The sequence below is a fragment of the Mus caroli genome, unplaced genomic scaffold (genome assembly GCF_978045245.1).
Source record: "Mus caroli unplaced genomic scaffold, Mus_caroli_1 scaffold_1, whole genome shotgun sequence".
Classification (NCBI taxonomy): domain Eukaryota; kingdom Metazoa; phylum Chordata; class Mammalia; order Rodentia; family Muridae; genus Mus; species Mus caroli.
In genome coordinates this window covers 58,863,692-58,880,239 of record NW_028227256.1, presented here as the reverse complement: position 1 = coordinate 58,880,239, position 16,548 = coordinate 58,863,692, and the positions used below count along the sequence as shown (strand labels likewise).

Here is a 16,548-nt window from a genome sequence, read left to right as displayed (position 1 = left end):
ATTAGTTTATTTTAATAGTATGATAATAAACTTTAATAATTATATTCAATAATTATTTTAATAATAATATTAACTTTACATCTCAATCAAGTTCTCCTCCTCCCAGTCCCCACTCATACAGCTCCTCCCCATTTCCCCCCCCCCTTCACCTCTGGAAAGGGGGAGGAACCCCTGTGTACCAACCTCACCTGGCACCTCAAGTCACTGCAAGGCTAGGCACATCTACTCCCACTAAGGCCAGACAAGGCAATCCAGTTAAGAGAACAGGATCCAAATGCAGGCAACAGATTCAGGGATAGCCCCCACTCCAGTTGTTGGGGGACCCACATGACATGAAGACCAAGCTGCAGGTCTGCTTTGTATGTGCAGAGGGTCTAGGTTCTAGCTGTTGTATGCTCTTTGATTTGTTATTCAGTCTCTGGGAGCCCCCAGGGGTCCAGGTTAGTTGAGTTTGTTGGCTTTTTGGTTGGGTGTGAGTGTGTGAAAATTCTTGAACAAGGCAACTTTGAAGTACAAATGGATTCTATGACTATGACTCTACAATTCTACCTGCTGTTTCAGCCCCCAGATTTTTTCTTAAGTAGACTGTTTTGTTAGCTAGTCCTAGGATGTATGATAAAAGATGATGTCCAATTAGTAATTTGTTAGAACTGAGTCGGGGACAGTTATCTAGTCATTATAGAATCTAGTAAAAAAATTCTTGGTAGAAATAATTTAGATAAGTGACGTTAAAATGCCCCTTGGTTTAAAACTTAGCTTGCAATTAAATATAAACATACATACAAACATATAATTAGTTTAAAAGACATGGAATTATACATGTGTCAGGATGGCGAGTGGTCTAAGACATGGACTTGCAAACAATTTTAGGTTAGAGGAATACTTTCATTGAGTGAAAAACTGAAAGTTACTCACTGTACACTTGTATGTAGCATTGCCTTAAAGATTTAGATAAAACTTTACAGAATGTAAGCATTTGATATTAGAGAGAAATGGCACATGGGAGGTACCAGATAAACAAAAACAAAGAAGAGAGTCAGGAAAAAGGAGCAAGATTTGAAACAAAGATATGGACAATTGAAAGAAATTGCTAAATGATAAACAGATCACTGTGGCTGTAGATAGGATGAGCAAACATGAAAAATCATCAGAGATGAAGGCTTCCCAGAAGCTAAGTGGCAAGAACCCAGAAAGGGCCAGGGCTCTGAGTCTGGCATTATCTGAGAATCCTTCTTAATGCATAAGCTGCTGGAACACATGTGCTCTCTCTCTTCTGGCAACCCCCTCAAGGAGTTGACACAAGTGGGAGCTAGGATGCACCTCACAACATAAGTCACATCCCAGAAGATCCATGAATATGCACTGCCCAGTCCCATCCCGAGAGAGTATCGTACCACCTCCTGTTGTGAGAACACCAACAACCAACAGGAAAATGGAATGGGTAGAGACAGAACTGGATGTGTTATGTATTTATTTAATCTCTACCAGAATAAAACCCTGAGGATTTTTTTATAACTAAAATAAAGTATTTGAAAGATAATCATTTCTCTAAAGTTGTTTCAATTAAGAAGTTATTTGTGATGGTTCGTCTTCACTGTCAATTTAGCCAGATTTGGAAATGCATAGAAGACAGGCCTCTGCTTCCTAACTGTAAGCTCATTATGACCAACTGTCTAATCCTCCTGTCAGCTGTTTTATTATAGGAACAAGCAACATGAACAAACGCTAGTTTCTGTCATTGTTTAATCTATGACATCATTAAACTCAATGACATGGATGTGTGAGCCTAAATGTTCAGCCTTCTATCATATCCACAAAATAAACTCCAAGAAAGTCTTATCAACAATTTATTCTATGGACAGCATCTTAGAAATCATACGGTGAAGTGGTTCCTAACTTTGAGCCAGTGAGAGTTCACATCCTGGCTCTGCCACCTACTCAGTGTGCGACTTGGATGAGAGACTTTTCTGTTCTAACTCCTCGTTTTTGGAGAAAGAGAGTACTAAAACATGACAAGACAACACTGTCTCAAAAAAATTTGACCAATAAAGGAGTAAGTGTTGAAAGCACTCAATGCACTCTCTTTATGGCAGTATCTGATATGTACTCTATTGAATAAACAATGTTTTTTGTTTCCATCTCATGAAAAAAGTCAGTTTCAAGCAAAGGGGGGCTCAGAAGAGATGGCTCAATGGTTAGAGAGTCTTTATTGTAGTAGACTTGATTTTGGTTTGAATGTCCATGTCCAGTGGCTCACAGCTGTGAGCTTATACCTCTAAGAAATTCACCATCCTATTCTAGCCTCCAATATAACACACACACACACACACACACACACACATACACACAAATAAATAAATAAAAATATAATAACTCTTTTAGAAATAGAAAAAGAATCTACTTTGAAAAGAAGAGAATGTGAGTTGGTTTTTCTTCTTGGATTCAACACCACTATCTTTATCAGATGGTCCAACAAAAGAAGCTGTGAAATGAAAACGGAAAACAAACTTTCTTTCCTGAAAAAGCCCAGAAGAGAAAGGTGGAAACAAGTTTCCCAAGGCAGGGATACCCTGAGTCTGTCTTTTGAAACCCACAGTACTTGCTTATAAATAGAATATTAAAACAAGCAAGAGCAATTTTCTCCTTTCGTCTTCCCTTATTGCCTAATTTTCCTCTCATACCATTTGCATAATGGATAAAAAGGCATCCATTATGCAAATGAGCAATGGGGCTGCAAGGTTGCTGAAGCCACAAGCCTGGCTCCAGAAGAGGAGCAGCCACCAACCAGCCCTTCACCATCTATGCAGATTGCTTTGTTAGCTTTGATTCCAAAATATGCAGGAAAATTATAAAGACCATAGGTCATTAATTTCCATTTGGTTTGCTTTTAAAGAGACACTACAGAAGCTTTTCAGAAAATCAAGACAAAACAAGGTTATTTGGTTCGGCTATATGTAATAAATTTAACAGTAATTTTATCTTATTTTTTTGAAACAACATCTCACTATGTAGCTTTTTGGCTGTCCTGGAATTCACTATGTAGACAGACTGGCTTTGATCTCAGATATCTGCCTGCCACTGACTCCTGAGTCCTGCAATTAAAGACATGTATTAACATAGAGGCCAACAGCAAATATTGAATTTCAAATGAGGGGGAAAGATGCTATGCATTATTTTTACAATTTAAATATTTCCTATTAGTGTGTGTATGTGTGCACATTTGTGCATGCATTCCAAGATATATAAGTGGAGGTCAGAGGACAACTTGAAGGAGTTGTTTTTTTCCTTCTATCTTGTGGGTCCTAGGAATATACCTCTGGTCATTGTGATTCTTGCTTCTTGCTAGCTAAGTTTTTCACAATTTTAAGTGCATGTTCTACTTTAAGAAAAAATTGATTCCTTTTGAGAAGTGGGGGCTGTTTCTGTTCTTCTAACATGAGAATTAAGTTAAATAAGTTCTAGCCAGCACATTAAGAATCTTATGTTCACAACTGACCCACACAGAATATACTTTAAATGGTAACAATTAATGGGTCATGGAAAGTGAAACGTTATTAGATGGACCTAATATTTCTAAGAAGTATCAACAAAAACAGACAGGTGAGGAATAATATTTGGCAGACACTTCAGAAGAATGCCTCTTCCATTTCCTACACTTTTGAAACAAATATTATGCCAAAGGATTCTGGGTAAAACCACCAGATAAACTGTTCTCTTTTTTGGAAAACAAAATTCAGGTGATTTCAAAACTAACTCCCCAACTGTTTTCTCCAATGTCTACTATATATATATGAAGAAAACCAGGATGACTAAGACAGAAACGGAACCTTATTTCTAGTGTGGATTCCTCGGTAACCCTTAGCTTTTTCCAGACGATGAACTTTATAAACATAGTGATGCTTCTTGGAAACAGACCAGCCTCATTTCTCAGTCTGACTCCCATGGTGATTTTTGAGGGGCATGCAATTGGAAGTCACCTTCAGTTCAAGATAACTGCATCTCCTTACCTGAGTTCCAGCAGCAGAAAAGAGCCTTAGGAAATTAGGTGACAGACCAGATGTCTTTATAAAGAACAATATTAATATGATGAACTTCACAGAGAAGAAAGGCAGTAAGTTGATGCAATATACAACCAGGTAGAGGGCACCATCTGGAAAATCCACCTACCTAACTTCAGAGCAGAAGGGGTTACTACGATTTCCCCGCCGACCGGTTTAAATGCAGCCAGTTGGGCAGCTACTTCTGTCTCGAAAGCGTCTGGGCTCTGCCGATCCACAGGGTTTCCACCGGGGCTCTCAATCTTTTGGAGTGGCTCTTGTTCGTCAAACACAGCAATCAGCTGCAAACGAGTCCAACAACACTAATTACTTCGTAGGACATGCTTATCACAGAGACACTATGTCTAGTTGATTGTGATCTTTACTTGGTCTTAAAGCAAATGTCGCCTTAAAAAAGTCTTGGAAGTTTTAATATTATTATGTCAAGACCCTTAAATCTGCAATAATATAACCTCCACAATCGCAGCAACAGAACATGATTAATGGTGTGTTCTTTGTTTGTCTATTCTTGAACTAGTCAGTTTGGGCCAAGTCTCATTACAGGAATGAAATGTGTCTCTTAACCTCTCTCCTCGTGAATGTCTTCACCATGTGTCTGTCTCTCTGTCAGTCTCAGTCTCTCTCACTGTGTCTGTATCTCTCACAGTCTCTGTCTCTCACTATCTCTCTCACTGTCTCGGTGTCTCTGTCCTGCAAAGGATTGAACTTACACCTTTACCTACACTAGGCAAGTGTTCTACCACAGAGCTATATACACAGCCTCACTTGGGACTTTAACCAATATTCCTAAAAGGTATTCACTCCCAGGGTACAATAAGAAAGTCTAATATACAAAAGATGAACAGCAGAGTACATTATAGAAATGTATATTCCAGTCACAAAGGGATATGGCATTTCCTCATGAATTTGTCTTTCTAACACAATCTGAATCCACACATACTTGCAAACAAAGAATGTTAATAGTTATAAATCCTATGTGCCACAAATGTCCCATTGTTATATATGTCTTTGGTATCCTTTTTCTTCATAACAGATCTTATAGTCTGGTTTAAGCAGAGTGAATGCTAAGTCCATTGACACTAACATCAGTTAGTTAATTACTCCTAACGGCATATCTATTCTCATTTCTCTTAACATATTTGCATATCTTTAATATAAAAACTCTGAAATGTTGTTTTCCAGTCATTCTTCACAAAAAATTCAACATGTTCTACTAATCACAGGACACTATGCCACTGTAACACAGAGAAGGCAGGCTGCTGTGCTCGTGGCCACAAGGCTGTACTCCTAAAGAAGAGTTTCAAATGTCCCTTGTTGGCTAAGGTAGCTAAGGCCAAATGTAAATCAGGAGGCAGTTCTTGGTTGCTGCTGTCAATCCAAAGAAACACAGTGGATATAATTTTGAAAACTGCTAGAAACTCTTTGGGTATCTTCATTCATTAAATAAGTCAAGTCTACTTGTGATGCAGACATTAATGCAGAAAGGCACTCAGAGCCTCATTCATAGGGGAACCTGGTTGGCAATAGTATTAATAACACAAATGCAGGGGTAACCAATCACAGCACTGTAAACTCCAACTTCATCGTTCAAAAGAAATGAACACAATTAGGGATATGTAAATTGGCTATTCAAAAATAATCCTCATAATTGTCTACTCATTTCCAGTATGGAGACTTCTTTAATTGGAAAACCCAACAATCCATTCACCACAGAAAAGAAATGCTTCCTCCCAGGGCATTATTTTAATTCTTGAGACTGAGCACATGCATCTTCTGTCTTTAATTGCTAGCACTGATGAACTGACTTGAGAGAAGACTTAAATAGATTAATAATGAAAGATTATTCTAGTATAAAAATAATCTGCAAAACTAGATCTCTATAATCATCTGGCTAAAATGAAAGGTTTTACACTTTCAGTCTTGACATAGAAAATAAAATAAAATTTAAAAATGTGGTTGAATTATTTTCTTCATTACTTCTATGCCATAATTATGGTAATTATGATTTCAATTGTGCATATTGCAAGTTCACAGCTATTGTGAATGTTCATTCTGATACACCCATCAGCTAGCCAGTGGCATATTGAATTGGTACTGTGAGCAGTTTTACGTAGAAACGGTATCTTATTTTCTTGCTTTCTTCATCCTTAACTTTCAATATCATCCATGTACTTTAAATATCGTAGAGAAAGAAAAGAAAAAAAGAACATCAATCAGAAATATATTAAAAATGTTATAATAGATAGCTCATACTAGAAGTCACTATATATACTTATTCTATTAAAATAAAACTTTACTATTACCTATACATTGTACCCAGAAAACCTTACAGAATCTACGGTTACACTACTACACCGACACAACTAATAAAAAAAAAAAAAAAAACAACACATTTTTTTTTTTGAGATTCTGTTTTCAATGACTATGGTCCAAATGGTCTCTGGTGATTGAATCAATAGTTTGCAGCCCAGAATTTTAGTTCCCTAAAATGAAAACTATGGAAATTGATGCTATATTAGAGAATAGCTCTAGTTTGGGTATGGATGTCATGTTCTTAAGAACAAAAACAAAACAACAACAACAAAAATAACCAAGCAAAACAAAATAAAACAAAACAAAAAACAAGTGAATTCCATTATTTGGAGATCCAGCATTCCATGGTTGTTTTGTAGATGATAATTATGGGGCCTGGATGATTCTCACATTGAATGATCTCTTCATTAATTAATTGCTAAGTCTGTCTCCCAGTCTCATTTTCGACAGGATTTATCACAGCAGAGCCTCATCTGGATCAAGGAATGAAACAAAGACTACTCCTGGAAAGAACAGAGCCAGATCCACTCTCTAATTTCAAAAAAAATAAGCAGCCCTGTAGGGCTGGATGGTGAGGACCCCTACCAGCTGGTGTCTATCTCAACAGCCATCATGTACACAGACTTACACTTGCTTTCAAACTGGTTAGTCATTTAAATAATAGGCTGGACATCCATGTTAACTACATTACTTGATTCACCAAGACATCAACATAACTAGGTATCAGAGTTTCAGGAAAACCCTGTTACAGAGAGAGGTACAGTGATTAACATCAACTACTACTGCATTCTCTCAAGAGAAGAGATACTGGCTTGACAATATCTAGCATATAAAAGAGGCTGCCTGCACCCTCCTCTTAAACCACACAGAGTTACCTCTTTCCAGAGAGGAAAGTGGGATTTGGAAGAAAGAAGTGTATTTAAATTTTTCACATTAAAATTTGCACAAAGTTACTTTAGAGGCTACTTTAACCCAAACTGTGCAAAGTGCATATACAAAATATTGGACTTGGTGTCTTCCCTCTGCTCGTGTGCTCTGCCAGCATGCCTTCTGTTCTCCTTCTGTGCTACCACTGTTCTCATGTTACCAAGTGTAGCCATGACATTTTCAAATACCCATAAGCCCAGGGGATCTGTTTGCATAGCCTGATTACAACCCAAACTTCTGCCCTCACAGATTTCTGTATTTAGCCACCTAATTTCCAGATAGATTTAGGAAGGCCAGTATACAGAAATGTTATTAATTCATCTAACCATCTGAACTAAAAGTCTTCTTGGGAAAAACAGGAAGATTTAAGAAAACAGGAACCACACCATTTCTTGACTGCCTGTAGGGTAAACTGTGAAGGCGCTGGACAGGTTCTGATTCTGAATCTGCTCTTATGCAGGTCAAGAGAATATCCAGGCTACTTCTCTGCTCAAGTTTAGGATGCTGCTGGCCAACCTGTCACCCTCTGCCTCCTCTTCACGTGGCTTTGAGAACACCACACTGGCTAGGAGTCCCCTTCTACTCTCTAGGTCTTCAATTACATTTCCCTTCACTATTTCCTCCCTTGCCTGATCCCTGAGAATGCTAAGTGACCTACGTCTACATTTGTATATGACCTCACTTGATTCCTACTTCTCTACAAGTACAGGCAAATACATTTCACATTTATCAGACTTTTTGACCAAGCATCAGGCCCATGTGATCAACTGATCATTCTCTCCAAAACTATACGACAAAATTCTTCAAAATTCTTTCCATATTCATTTATATCAAAACTAAGACCAATTTTCAGGCCAAAAGCTGTGTAGAAATTCTTCACCTTTCTTTCTCCCCTATAACCACCCATGTTCAACTTCTCAAAAGACCTGAAAACAAACAAACAAACAAACAAACAAACAGGTTTTTCCCAGCTTTCATCACATTGCTGTCACCAGTGTGGAGCTAGTTCCCAGATGGTTACTGCAACAGACTCCTTGCTGTTCTTTCTACCTAGATATCTTCCCTTTAGTGGAGTGAATACTTAACTCAGTATTAATGAACATCTTGAAAATTCTGAGATCATGTCTGTCCTGTTCTCATGTGCCTGAAGTACGTTCTCACCTCACATGGAGGGAAGCCCACACTCTTGCTATGGGCTCTGAAGTTACAGGTCCTGTTATACTCTTGACCATGTGTTTGAATTGCTCTCTCTCTTGTCCCCAAACCCCTATGAAGCTAGACTCATAGTTTGTACCTAACATGGTGGTTGTTCTGTTAGCTTCATGAAATAGTTACCCTCTACATCTTACAAAGCTTACTATAAATGTTCAACATCTCTACTTTAATGCCAGTCTTTTTCTGGCCACACCTTTTATGGCTTCCTTAGAGAGTTTAGGACAGCCTCAATGATTTATACTTTCTCATACCCTAATTTCTTGTTCTATATATCCTCACTTTATCAGTCTTGAAATGTCAAGAGAACAGTAGCTTTCATCTATGTTTCAGGTGTCAGAACAATAAATACAACACAAATAAATATTTGTTGAATAAATGGAGTGAAAAGATAAAAATATATGCTAAAATCTAATGCAACAATTTTAAATTTATATATTTAAATTCAAATTTTAAAAATATTTTAAATTTCTTAATATGAGGGGAGCACATGTGTACATATGTGCTGTGTGGCTTGTGTTGTGTGGAGATAAAAAACAACTGTATAGAGTCAGTCCTCTCTTTTCATCTTTTCCATAGGATCACTCTATCTATCTATCTATCTATCTATCTATCTATCTATCTATCTGTCTGTCTGTCTGTCTGTCTGTCTGTCTATCTATCTATCTATCTATCTATCTATCTATCTATCTATCTATGAATTCAGATCTGAAGGCTTGGAAGACACATTACCTTTTGCCCTCTAGCCCATGTTGCTGTCTCTTAAAAATATTTCTTAGGTAAGAAAATACATATATATTTGTTTAAAATGTGTGGAGTGGAGAGTTAGGTGGGCAGCACTAACAGTTTGGTCCTAAGTACTCCCTTGAGAACTGTTGCGAACTGTCCCCTTCAGTGTGGAGGCATGCACATTTCAGTGTGGAGGCATGAGGTGTTCAATGTGGAGGTGTGTGCTATCCACCCAAAGTAGCCTAAGAACAGATGTGAGTAAATCCAAGCAAGCAGAACACAGACTGAAGCAACACGCCATCATCTCAAAATAAAGGGCCAGTTTTGTTCTACAAAGTTATGGAATCACACACGCTGTGCTTCATCAAATGTTGTTTACTACAGGCCTTCTCAGTCTTTTTACTGGCACCAATTCTACATGGGAAGCTTTTGTCTGCAGGCACATGGATATATAGAAGTGTTATATATACAAATCAAGCATTAACTGATGATAGAAAAGCTCATTTTAATATATTTCTTTGAAATACATATGCTTTATTAAGGATGAAGCAATTTTGCCTACTACTGAGATATGTAAGTTTTTTCTTCTTACATAAAGAATTAAATTGGCCCCAGGAGCTCTATCATCTTCCTTCTTGAGAAGGCATGCTTGGCCCCAGGAGCACACAGGTTAAATTCTGCCCACTCTGCCCTGCCTGCAGGCTCTACCTGAGGCATACACAGCAGAGGTAAGCTGCATTCTGTCCCCTAAGCTCCTTTGGCAAGCCTGCCCACAGCCTTGTCTCCTTGTCTCAGGAGCCTGCTGGATCCCAGGGACATCCAGTCCCACCCGGGGCCTCGTCAGCAGAGGTGAGCAGCATGTTGTTCCCTTAGCTCCATCATCAGGCCCTAGGCTCGGTCTGCCTCCCTGAGGAGTCCTGTCAGTGCCAGGAACATCCAGCAAACACCAGGGACCACCATGTGCTAAAGGCCAGATAAGAACACAACCAGCAAGAGCCAGGGCAATATGGCACCACCAGAGCCCAGCTATCGTACCACACCAAGCCCTAAATATTCTAGCACAGCCAAAACACAGGAAGATGACCTTAAATTCAATCTAATAAAGATGACAGAGGCCTTTAAACAGGAAATGAAGAAATACAGAAAATACAATCAAAACAAAGTACAATAAAACATGTGAAAGAAATGAATAAAACTGATCGAGATCTGAAAATGGAAATAGAAACAATAAAGAAAACACACACTGAGGGAATCCTGGAGATGAAAAACCTAGGAAAGAGAACAAGAACTACACACGTATGCATCACCAACAGAATAGAGGAGACAGAAGAGAGAATCTTAGGCACAGAAGACACTTTTGAAGAAATCAAAATATCAGAAATTTAATTAAAGAAAATGTTAAATCTAAAAAGTTCCTGATACAAAACATCCAAGAAATCGTGAATGCTATGAAAAGACCAAACAAGAACAATAGGAATAGAAGGAGAAGCCTTCCATCTCCAAGAAAATATTTCCAACAAAATCATAGAAAACTTTTCCAACCAATAAAAAGAAATGCCTATAAAAATAAAAGAAACTTACAGAACACCAAATAGATTGTACCAGAAAGAAAATTCTCCCACCACATAATAATCAAAACACTAAATATACAGAGCAAAGAAAGAATATCAAAAGCTGGAATGGGAAAAATGCCCAGTAACAAGTAAAGATATATCTATCAGAATTACATCTGACTTCTCAACAGATTCTAAAAGGTATAAGGGCATGGACAGATATGTTTAAGACACTAAGAGATGACAGATATCAGCCCAGACTACTATACCCAACAAAACATTTTATCAACAAAGATGTAGAAAACAACATATTCAGGGCCCCCAATGGAGGAGCTAGAGAAAATACCCAAGGAGCTAAAGGGGTCTGCAACTCTATAGGTGGAACAACAATATGAACTAACCCGTATCCCCGGAGCTCGTGTCTCTAGTTGCATATGTATCAGAAGATGGCCTAGTCGGCCATCATGGGGAAGAGAGGCCTCTTGGTCTTGCAAACTTTATATGCCTTAGTAGGGGGGAACGCCAGGGTCAAGAAGTGGGAGTGGGTGGGTAGGGGAGTCAGGGAGGGTCTGGGGGACTTTTGGGATAGCATTTGCAACTTCATTCCAGCACTATTAATCATGGGCTTAGATCTGCTTTCATATTTGAACCAAATGGCTACAATGAACAGTCAGATGTCGCTTCCCCACCAACCAGTGAGGTATGTGTGTTTCTGGGTGAGGAGACAATATTAGTTGCCTTGGTAATATTCCCAGCATCCTGAACACATTGCATGGCATCTGGACAATGGTGGTTACATTTAATTTTTCTTTCCTAACACAGAGATCATTCCATGGCTTACAGACTAAGTCCCACTTGACTTGTTTATCCATATCCTGCATTCTCTTCGCTGTTCCTCTTTAATCTCTTCATCACAGCGTTGACAGAGGAACACAGGCACTGCCAAGATCAAACACATCAAATGGGCAATTTTGATTTCTTCTTTTTATTTTCCTTACTTTTCATCACACAACAGCATCCAACCCTTAGAGGTGCAGAGCTGCTGCTCTGCCCAGCCCCACACAGTTTGTGCAGTGCCTCCATATGGCCGTAACTCCAAGTGCCTTGGCGATGTCTGTAATTTCTATGCTGACAAGTAAACATTTTAACAATAAAGCCACCAAGTGTTTCTACTGGAGTCCCTCAGTACTCATCCTGGAGTTTATTCTCTTGTCAACCTGCAGCATTCTGTCACTTTTATAGTCTGCATTTTTATAATCTGATGTTATTATCCTTAGCCTGTGTAGAGAATGAAAAGGAATCGGCCAAATGCTCACAGACTATAATAAACTGTACTTATAAAGGCATTTTTATTAGTAATTGCACAGAGAAACACGTGATTCTATTTTAATTACATGTCAAATGAACTAATATAAAAAAGGACTTAAATCCCATACAGAACTCTTTGGGTTAAACTGTTGAACTTAACAAATTGCTACTTTTACTATTTTCTACGTAATAAAGCACGTAGCCAGAAACTGTCCAGTAAAATTAAAAGTCAAAGCACAGAATCCGACAACACAGGTTTTGACTCATTCATCTCAAATCTTAATACACACAGTTAGTTCTAAGAAAGACTGTGAACTTATAAGTGGGGGGAAACACATTATGGCCAGGGAGTGGGGCCTGAAATCCCAGTTTCTGCTTGGAACTAAGCAACAACTAGTGGTTTGATACCACTTGAACAAAGGATTCTGAATAGGTCCTTCTCTACAGCATCTGGACATCAGAATCCACTGCATCCCATCTTAGACTCCAGCAGTCCCCAGGAGCATCCTCCTCAGACAGGAGCACTGAGCATAGTACACAGACTCAGGACTAAATGGTTTCATTGCCAGGAATGTCAATCTGCAGTCAGTAAATGAGATAATCCTATTTTCATTTCCTTCACAAACGGAAAATTCATAATTGGGGCTTTTCTAAACTTTGTATCTTTAAGCTTAAGGGAAAGAAAAATAACACGATTTCCTTAGCTGTGCTTACGAGTGCTATTCATCCTTATCATATTTGAAAGAGGCTTCAGCATAAATTTTCCCATAACAACAAGGAAAACGCCTATTGAGAAGCTATCCATATTTCAACCCCAAATACATTTACCTCCTTTAATTATGTGGCAAGCTGCTAAGAAGTCAGGTGTATGTTAAACACATTAGGCTGAATCATATTCTCCCTCTGAATGACTTAAATTAAAAATTTAAAGCGGTATGTAACCACTTGACAAATTTGAGTAAATCTTGAATTCGTTTTCCCTGCATTTTTAAACTTACTAGTTGAAAACAGCTCACCATGTATTACCCAGCTTTCACCACTCATATTTAATCTACACAAGGGAGGCCTGCCTCCCAGGGAGGTTAAGCAACAACCATCAAATCCTAACCCAGGGGTCGCTGGGGCACAGCTATGGGAAACGTGTGCAGATGCAGAGCCAGGACAAAAAAACAAGCATAGCCAGGACAATACAAATATCAAGAAAATTTAAAACTCAATGTACTTGCTCATATAGTAATAATATTTCTTTTACTCCAGAACCAAATACATTAATAATACCAGACATACAAGGGACCTGAAAAATAAAGTCCTTGAGTTTAAAAAGCTAGAAAATTCTCAAAGATGATCCCAGTCCACTGGGTGGCTTGATTTGCCATTTACCCAACAGAGCACTGCATACTTCCTCAATTTTGTCTAATCTCTAGGGCTTTGAAGGTCTTCAGAAAGCGTAAAGTATTAGAAATGAAGACATGAAATATGGTGCCATGTTGGAAATGCACAGATGTACATACACGCGTGTGCACGCACACACTTTAAAAGGACTCTAATGTAACATTAGAGATGAAAAGAATACATGGAAAACCATCTCATAATTAGGTGTCCCATGCATTTACAATATAAGCAACACTCAGATTCAGTATTGTTCAGCTGTCTTAGTTTTATTTTCTATAGCATTCTAAAATTAATATTCTCTGGCTAACCTAATATATAAACTTAACACTGTCTCAGAAACATCCCCTCAGAAACTTCATTGCCGAGATGGGGCACAGCCCTGTGGGAGAAACAGAACTTTAGACTGAGTTCTTTGTATAGGAGCCATTCCATTCTAGTCAAACAGGACAAGCCCCTAACCTGGCCTTCTACCCTTCAGAAGGGCCTCCACAGCTATGACCCTTCCATCCTAGCCTTTAGCATTTAAACACAATGCTACAGCTATTGTGGAAGTGGTCTTTCTGTCACCAGATCTGAGTATGGTCACAGATCAGCTTCAAATTCATGGTAGCCTTTTCAGAATTTCCCGCTGAAGAGCCTTCTATAGACTCCCCGGTATTCCTGCGACACTATATCCATGTCTCTCTCCTCAACTGTCATGAAACAGAGGATCTTAATTTACCTGCTTCTAGCTAAACATAGATGATCAGCTTGAAACCATGAGTCACACCACTAAAATAGACTTAATGAATGCTTTGATTTTTTTTTTTAATGGAAACAAAGTCTCTTAGGAGAATGCAGGTTAGCTCACAGAAACAAGAAAAACAAAACAGTGGGCAGACAAGGTCAAAGCAGAGCCAAACACACTCTAAGATGCCATTCTGCAGATGACATCATGGCTGCTATCACTGTAGCCCTTAGTGCCTCTTGGGCTAGGACTGCTTTCCATAGTCAGACATTGAATATTCATGAAACACACTTAGACGTGAGAGAATGGAGTGAAGCATAATTGGACATCATACTCCGAACTCCTACTGCAGTGCTTTGTGCATGAAAAACTACCACCCAGCAGAGGGCTGATCAGTGTTCGCTCCTCAATCTCTAAGGGAGAACAATACCTTGGTTATAGGCTTTGTTCTCTCTCCTGCACACACTAGCTCCATCAGTTCTGACTTCCCAAGAATAGGGAGAGGAAAGGTCACCCCCACAACCAAGTGTGCAAAACAGCCTCTGTCCATCCTTGAGGTTGAAGAGGAAATTGAATTTTACCATTTTCCATCTAAAATCTACTTAGTAAATCATGGTCCCAATTCTATTTCCTGATAGACTGCATCTATGTATTGGATTTTCTTCTAGAGCAAATCTTTTGAAATCCTAAAACTAATTTGTCTATCCACACACCCAGTTTAGAAACAAGCACAAATGTGCAATGTTCCTTGTGACTTCTGACTGTTAGGAGAACTCAGCTTTATTTCCCTAATGACTGCAATCCTCAGTGTATTGCTTAAGTTTTTGGATTAATGAGTAAGCAATCAAATGTGATTTTAAGTCATGAATATAACAAACATACTATTCATTTATTTTGACAAGTATTTTAATTTATGAGACTTGGCTACAAATACAGCAGCCAATTTTGTAAAGGGGGAGGGGAGAAGAAACTCTACTTTTAAGACAACCCAGCAGCTCTCAAATAAACCTCTATAGTTCAACATCCTTAATCATCAGGGAAATGCAAATCAAAACAACCCTGAGATTCCACCTCACACCAGTCAGAATGGCTAAGATCAAAAATTCAGGTGACAGCAGACTCTGGCGAGGATGTGGAGAAAGAGGGACACTCCTCCATTGTTGGTGGGACTGCAAGCTTGTACAACCACTCTGGAAATCAGTCTGGCAGTTCCTCAGAAAATTGGACATAGTACTACCTGAAGATTCAGCAATTCCTCTCCTGGGCATATACCCAGAAGATGCTCCAACTTGTAATAAGGACACATGCTCCACTGTGTTCATAGCAGCCTCATCTACAATAGCCAGAAGCTGGAAAGAACCCAGATGTTCCTCAGCAGAGAAATGGATACAGAAAATGTGGTACATTTACACTATGGAGTACTACTTAGCTACTAAAAACAATGAATTTATGAAATTCTTAGGCTAATGAATGTATCTGGAGTATATCACTCTGAGTGAGGTAACCCAATCACAAAAGAACACACCTGATATGCACTCACTGATAAGTGGATATTAGCCCAGAAACTTAGAATACCAAAGATACAACTTGCAAAACACATGAAACTCAAGAAGAAGGAAGACCAATGCATGGATACTTCATTCCTCCTTAGAATAGAGAACAAAATACCCATGGAAGGAGTTACAGAGACAAAATTTGGAGATGAAACAAAAGGAACGACCATGCAGAGACTGCCCCATCTGAGGATCCATCCCATAATCAACCACCAAATGCAGACACAATTGCATATGCCAGCAAGATTTTGCCGACAGGACCCTAATATAGCTGACTTTTGTGAGGCTATGCCAGTGCCTGGCAAATACAGAAGTGGATGCTCAGAGTCATCTATTAGATGGAACACAGGGCTCCCAATGGAGGAGCTAGAGAAAACACCCAAGGAGCTGAAGGGGTCTGCAACCCTATAGGCAGAACAGCAATATGGACTAACCAGTACTCCTGAGCTCATGTCTCTAGCTACATATGTAGCAGGAGATGGCCTAATCGGACATCATTGGGAGGAGAGGCTCTTGGTCTTGCAAAGATTATATGCCCCAATACAGGGGAACACCAGGGCCAGGAAGCAGGAGTGCGTGGGTTGGAGAGCAGGGTCGGGGGAGGGTATAAGGGACTTTTGGGATAGCATTTGAATTGTAAATAAAGAACATATCTAATAAAAAATTGAAAAAAAAAGAAGAAAATTATATCACACCTAGAAGGGGGGCGGAGAAACCTCTACTTTTAAGACAACCCAGTAGCTCTCAAATAAACCTCTATAGAAAATTATATCACA

The 16,548-nt window shown here is 38.9% G+C and overlaps 1 protein-coding gene across 1 annotated transcript in view; it reads right to left on the bottom strand.

The window, feature by feature from the left end:
- Pard3b (par-3 family cell polarity regulator beta) overlaps nt 1-16,548 on the bottom strand; it is a 1,032,172-nt gene that overhangs the window by 655,929 nt on the left and 359,695 nt on the right. Inside the window, exon 3 of the mRNA XM_021162850.3 lies at nt 4,168-4,339. Within this exon, the coding sequence (XP_021018509.1) occupies nt 4,168-4,339 (172 nt within the window). The remainder of the gene's footprint in view (nt 1-4,167; nt 4,340-16,548) is intronic.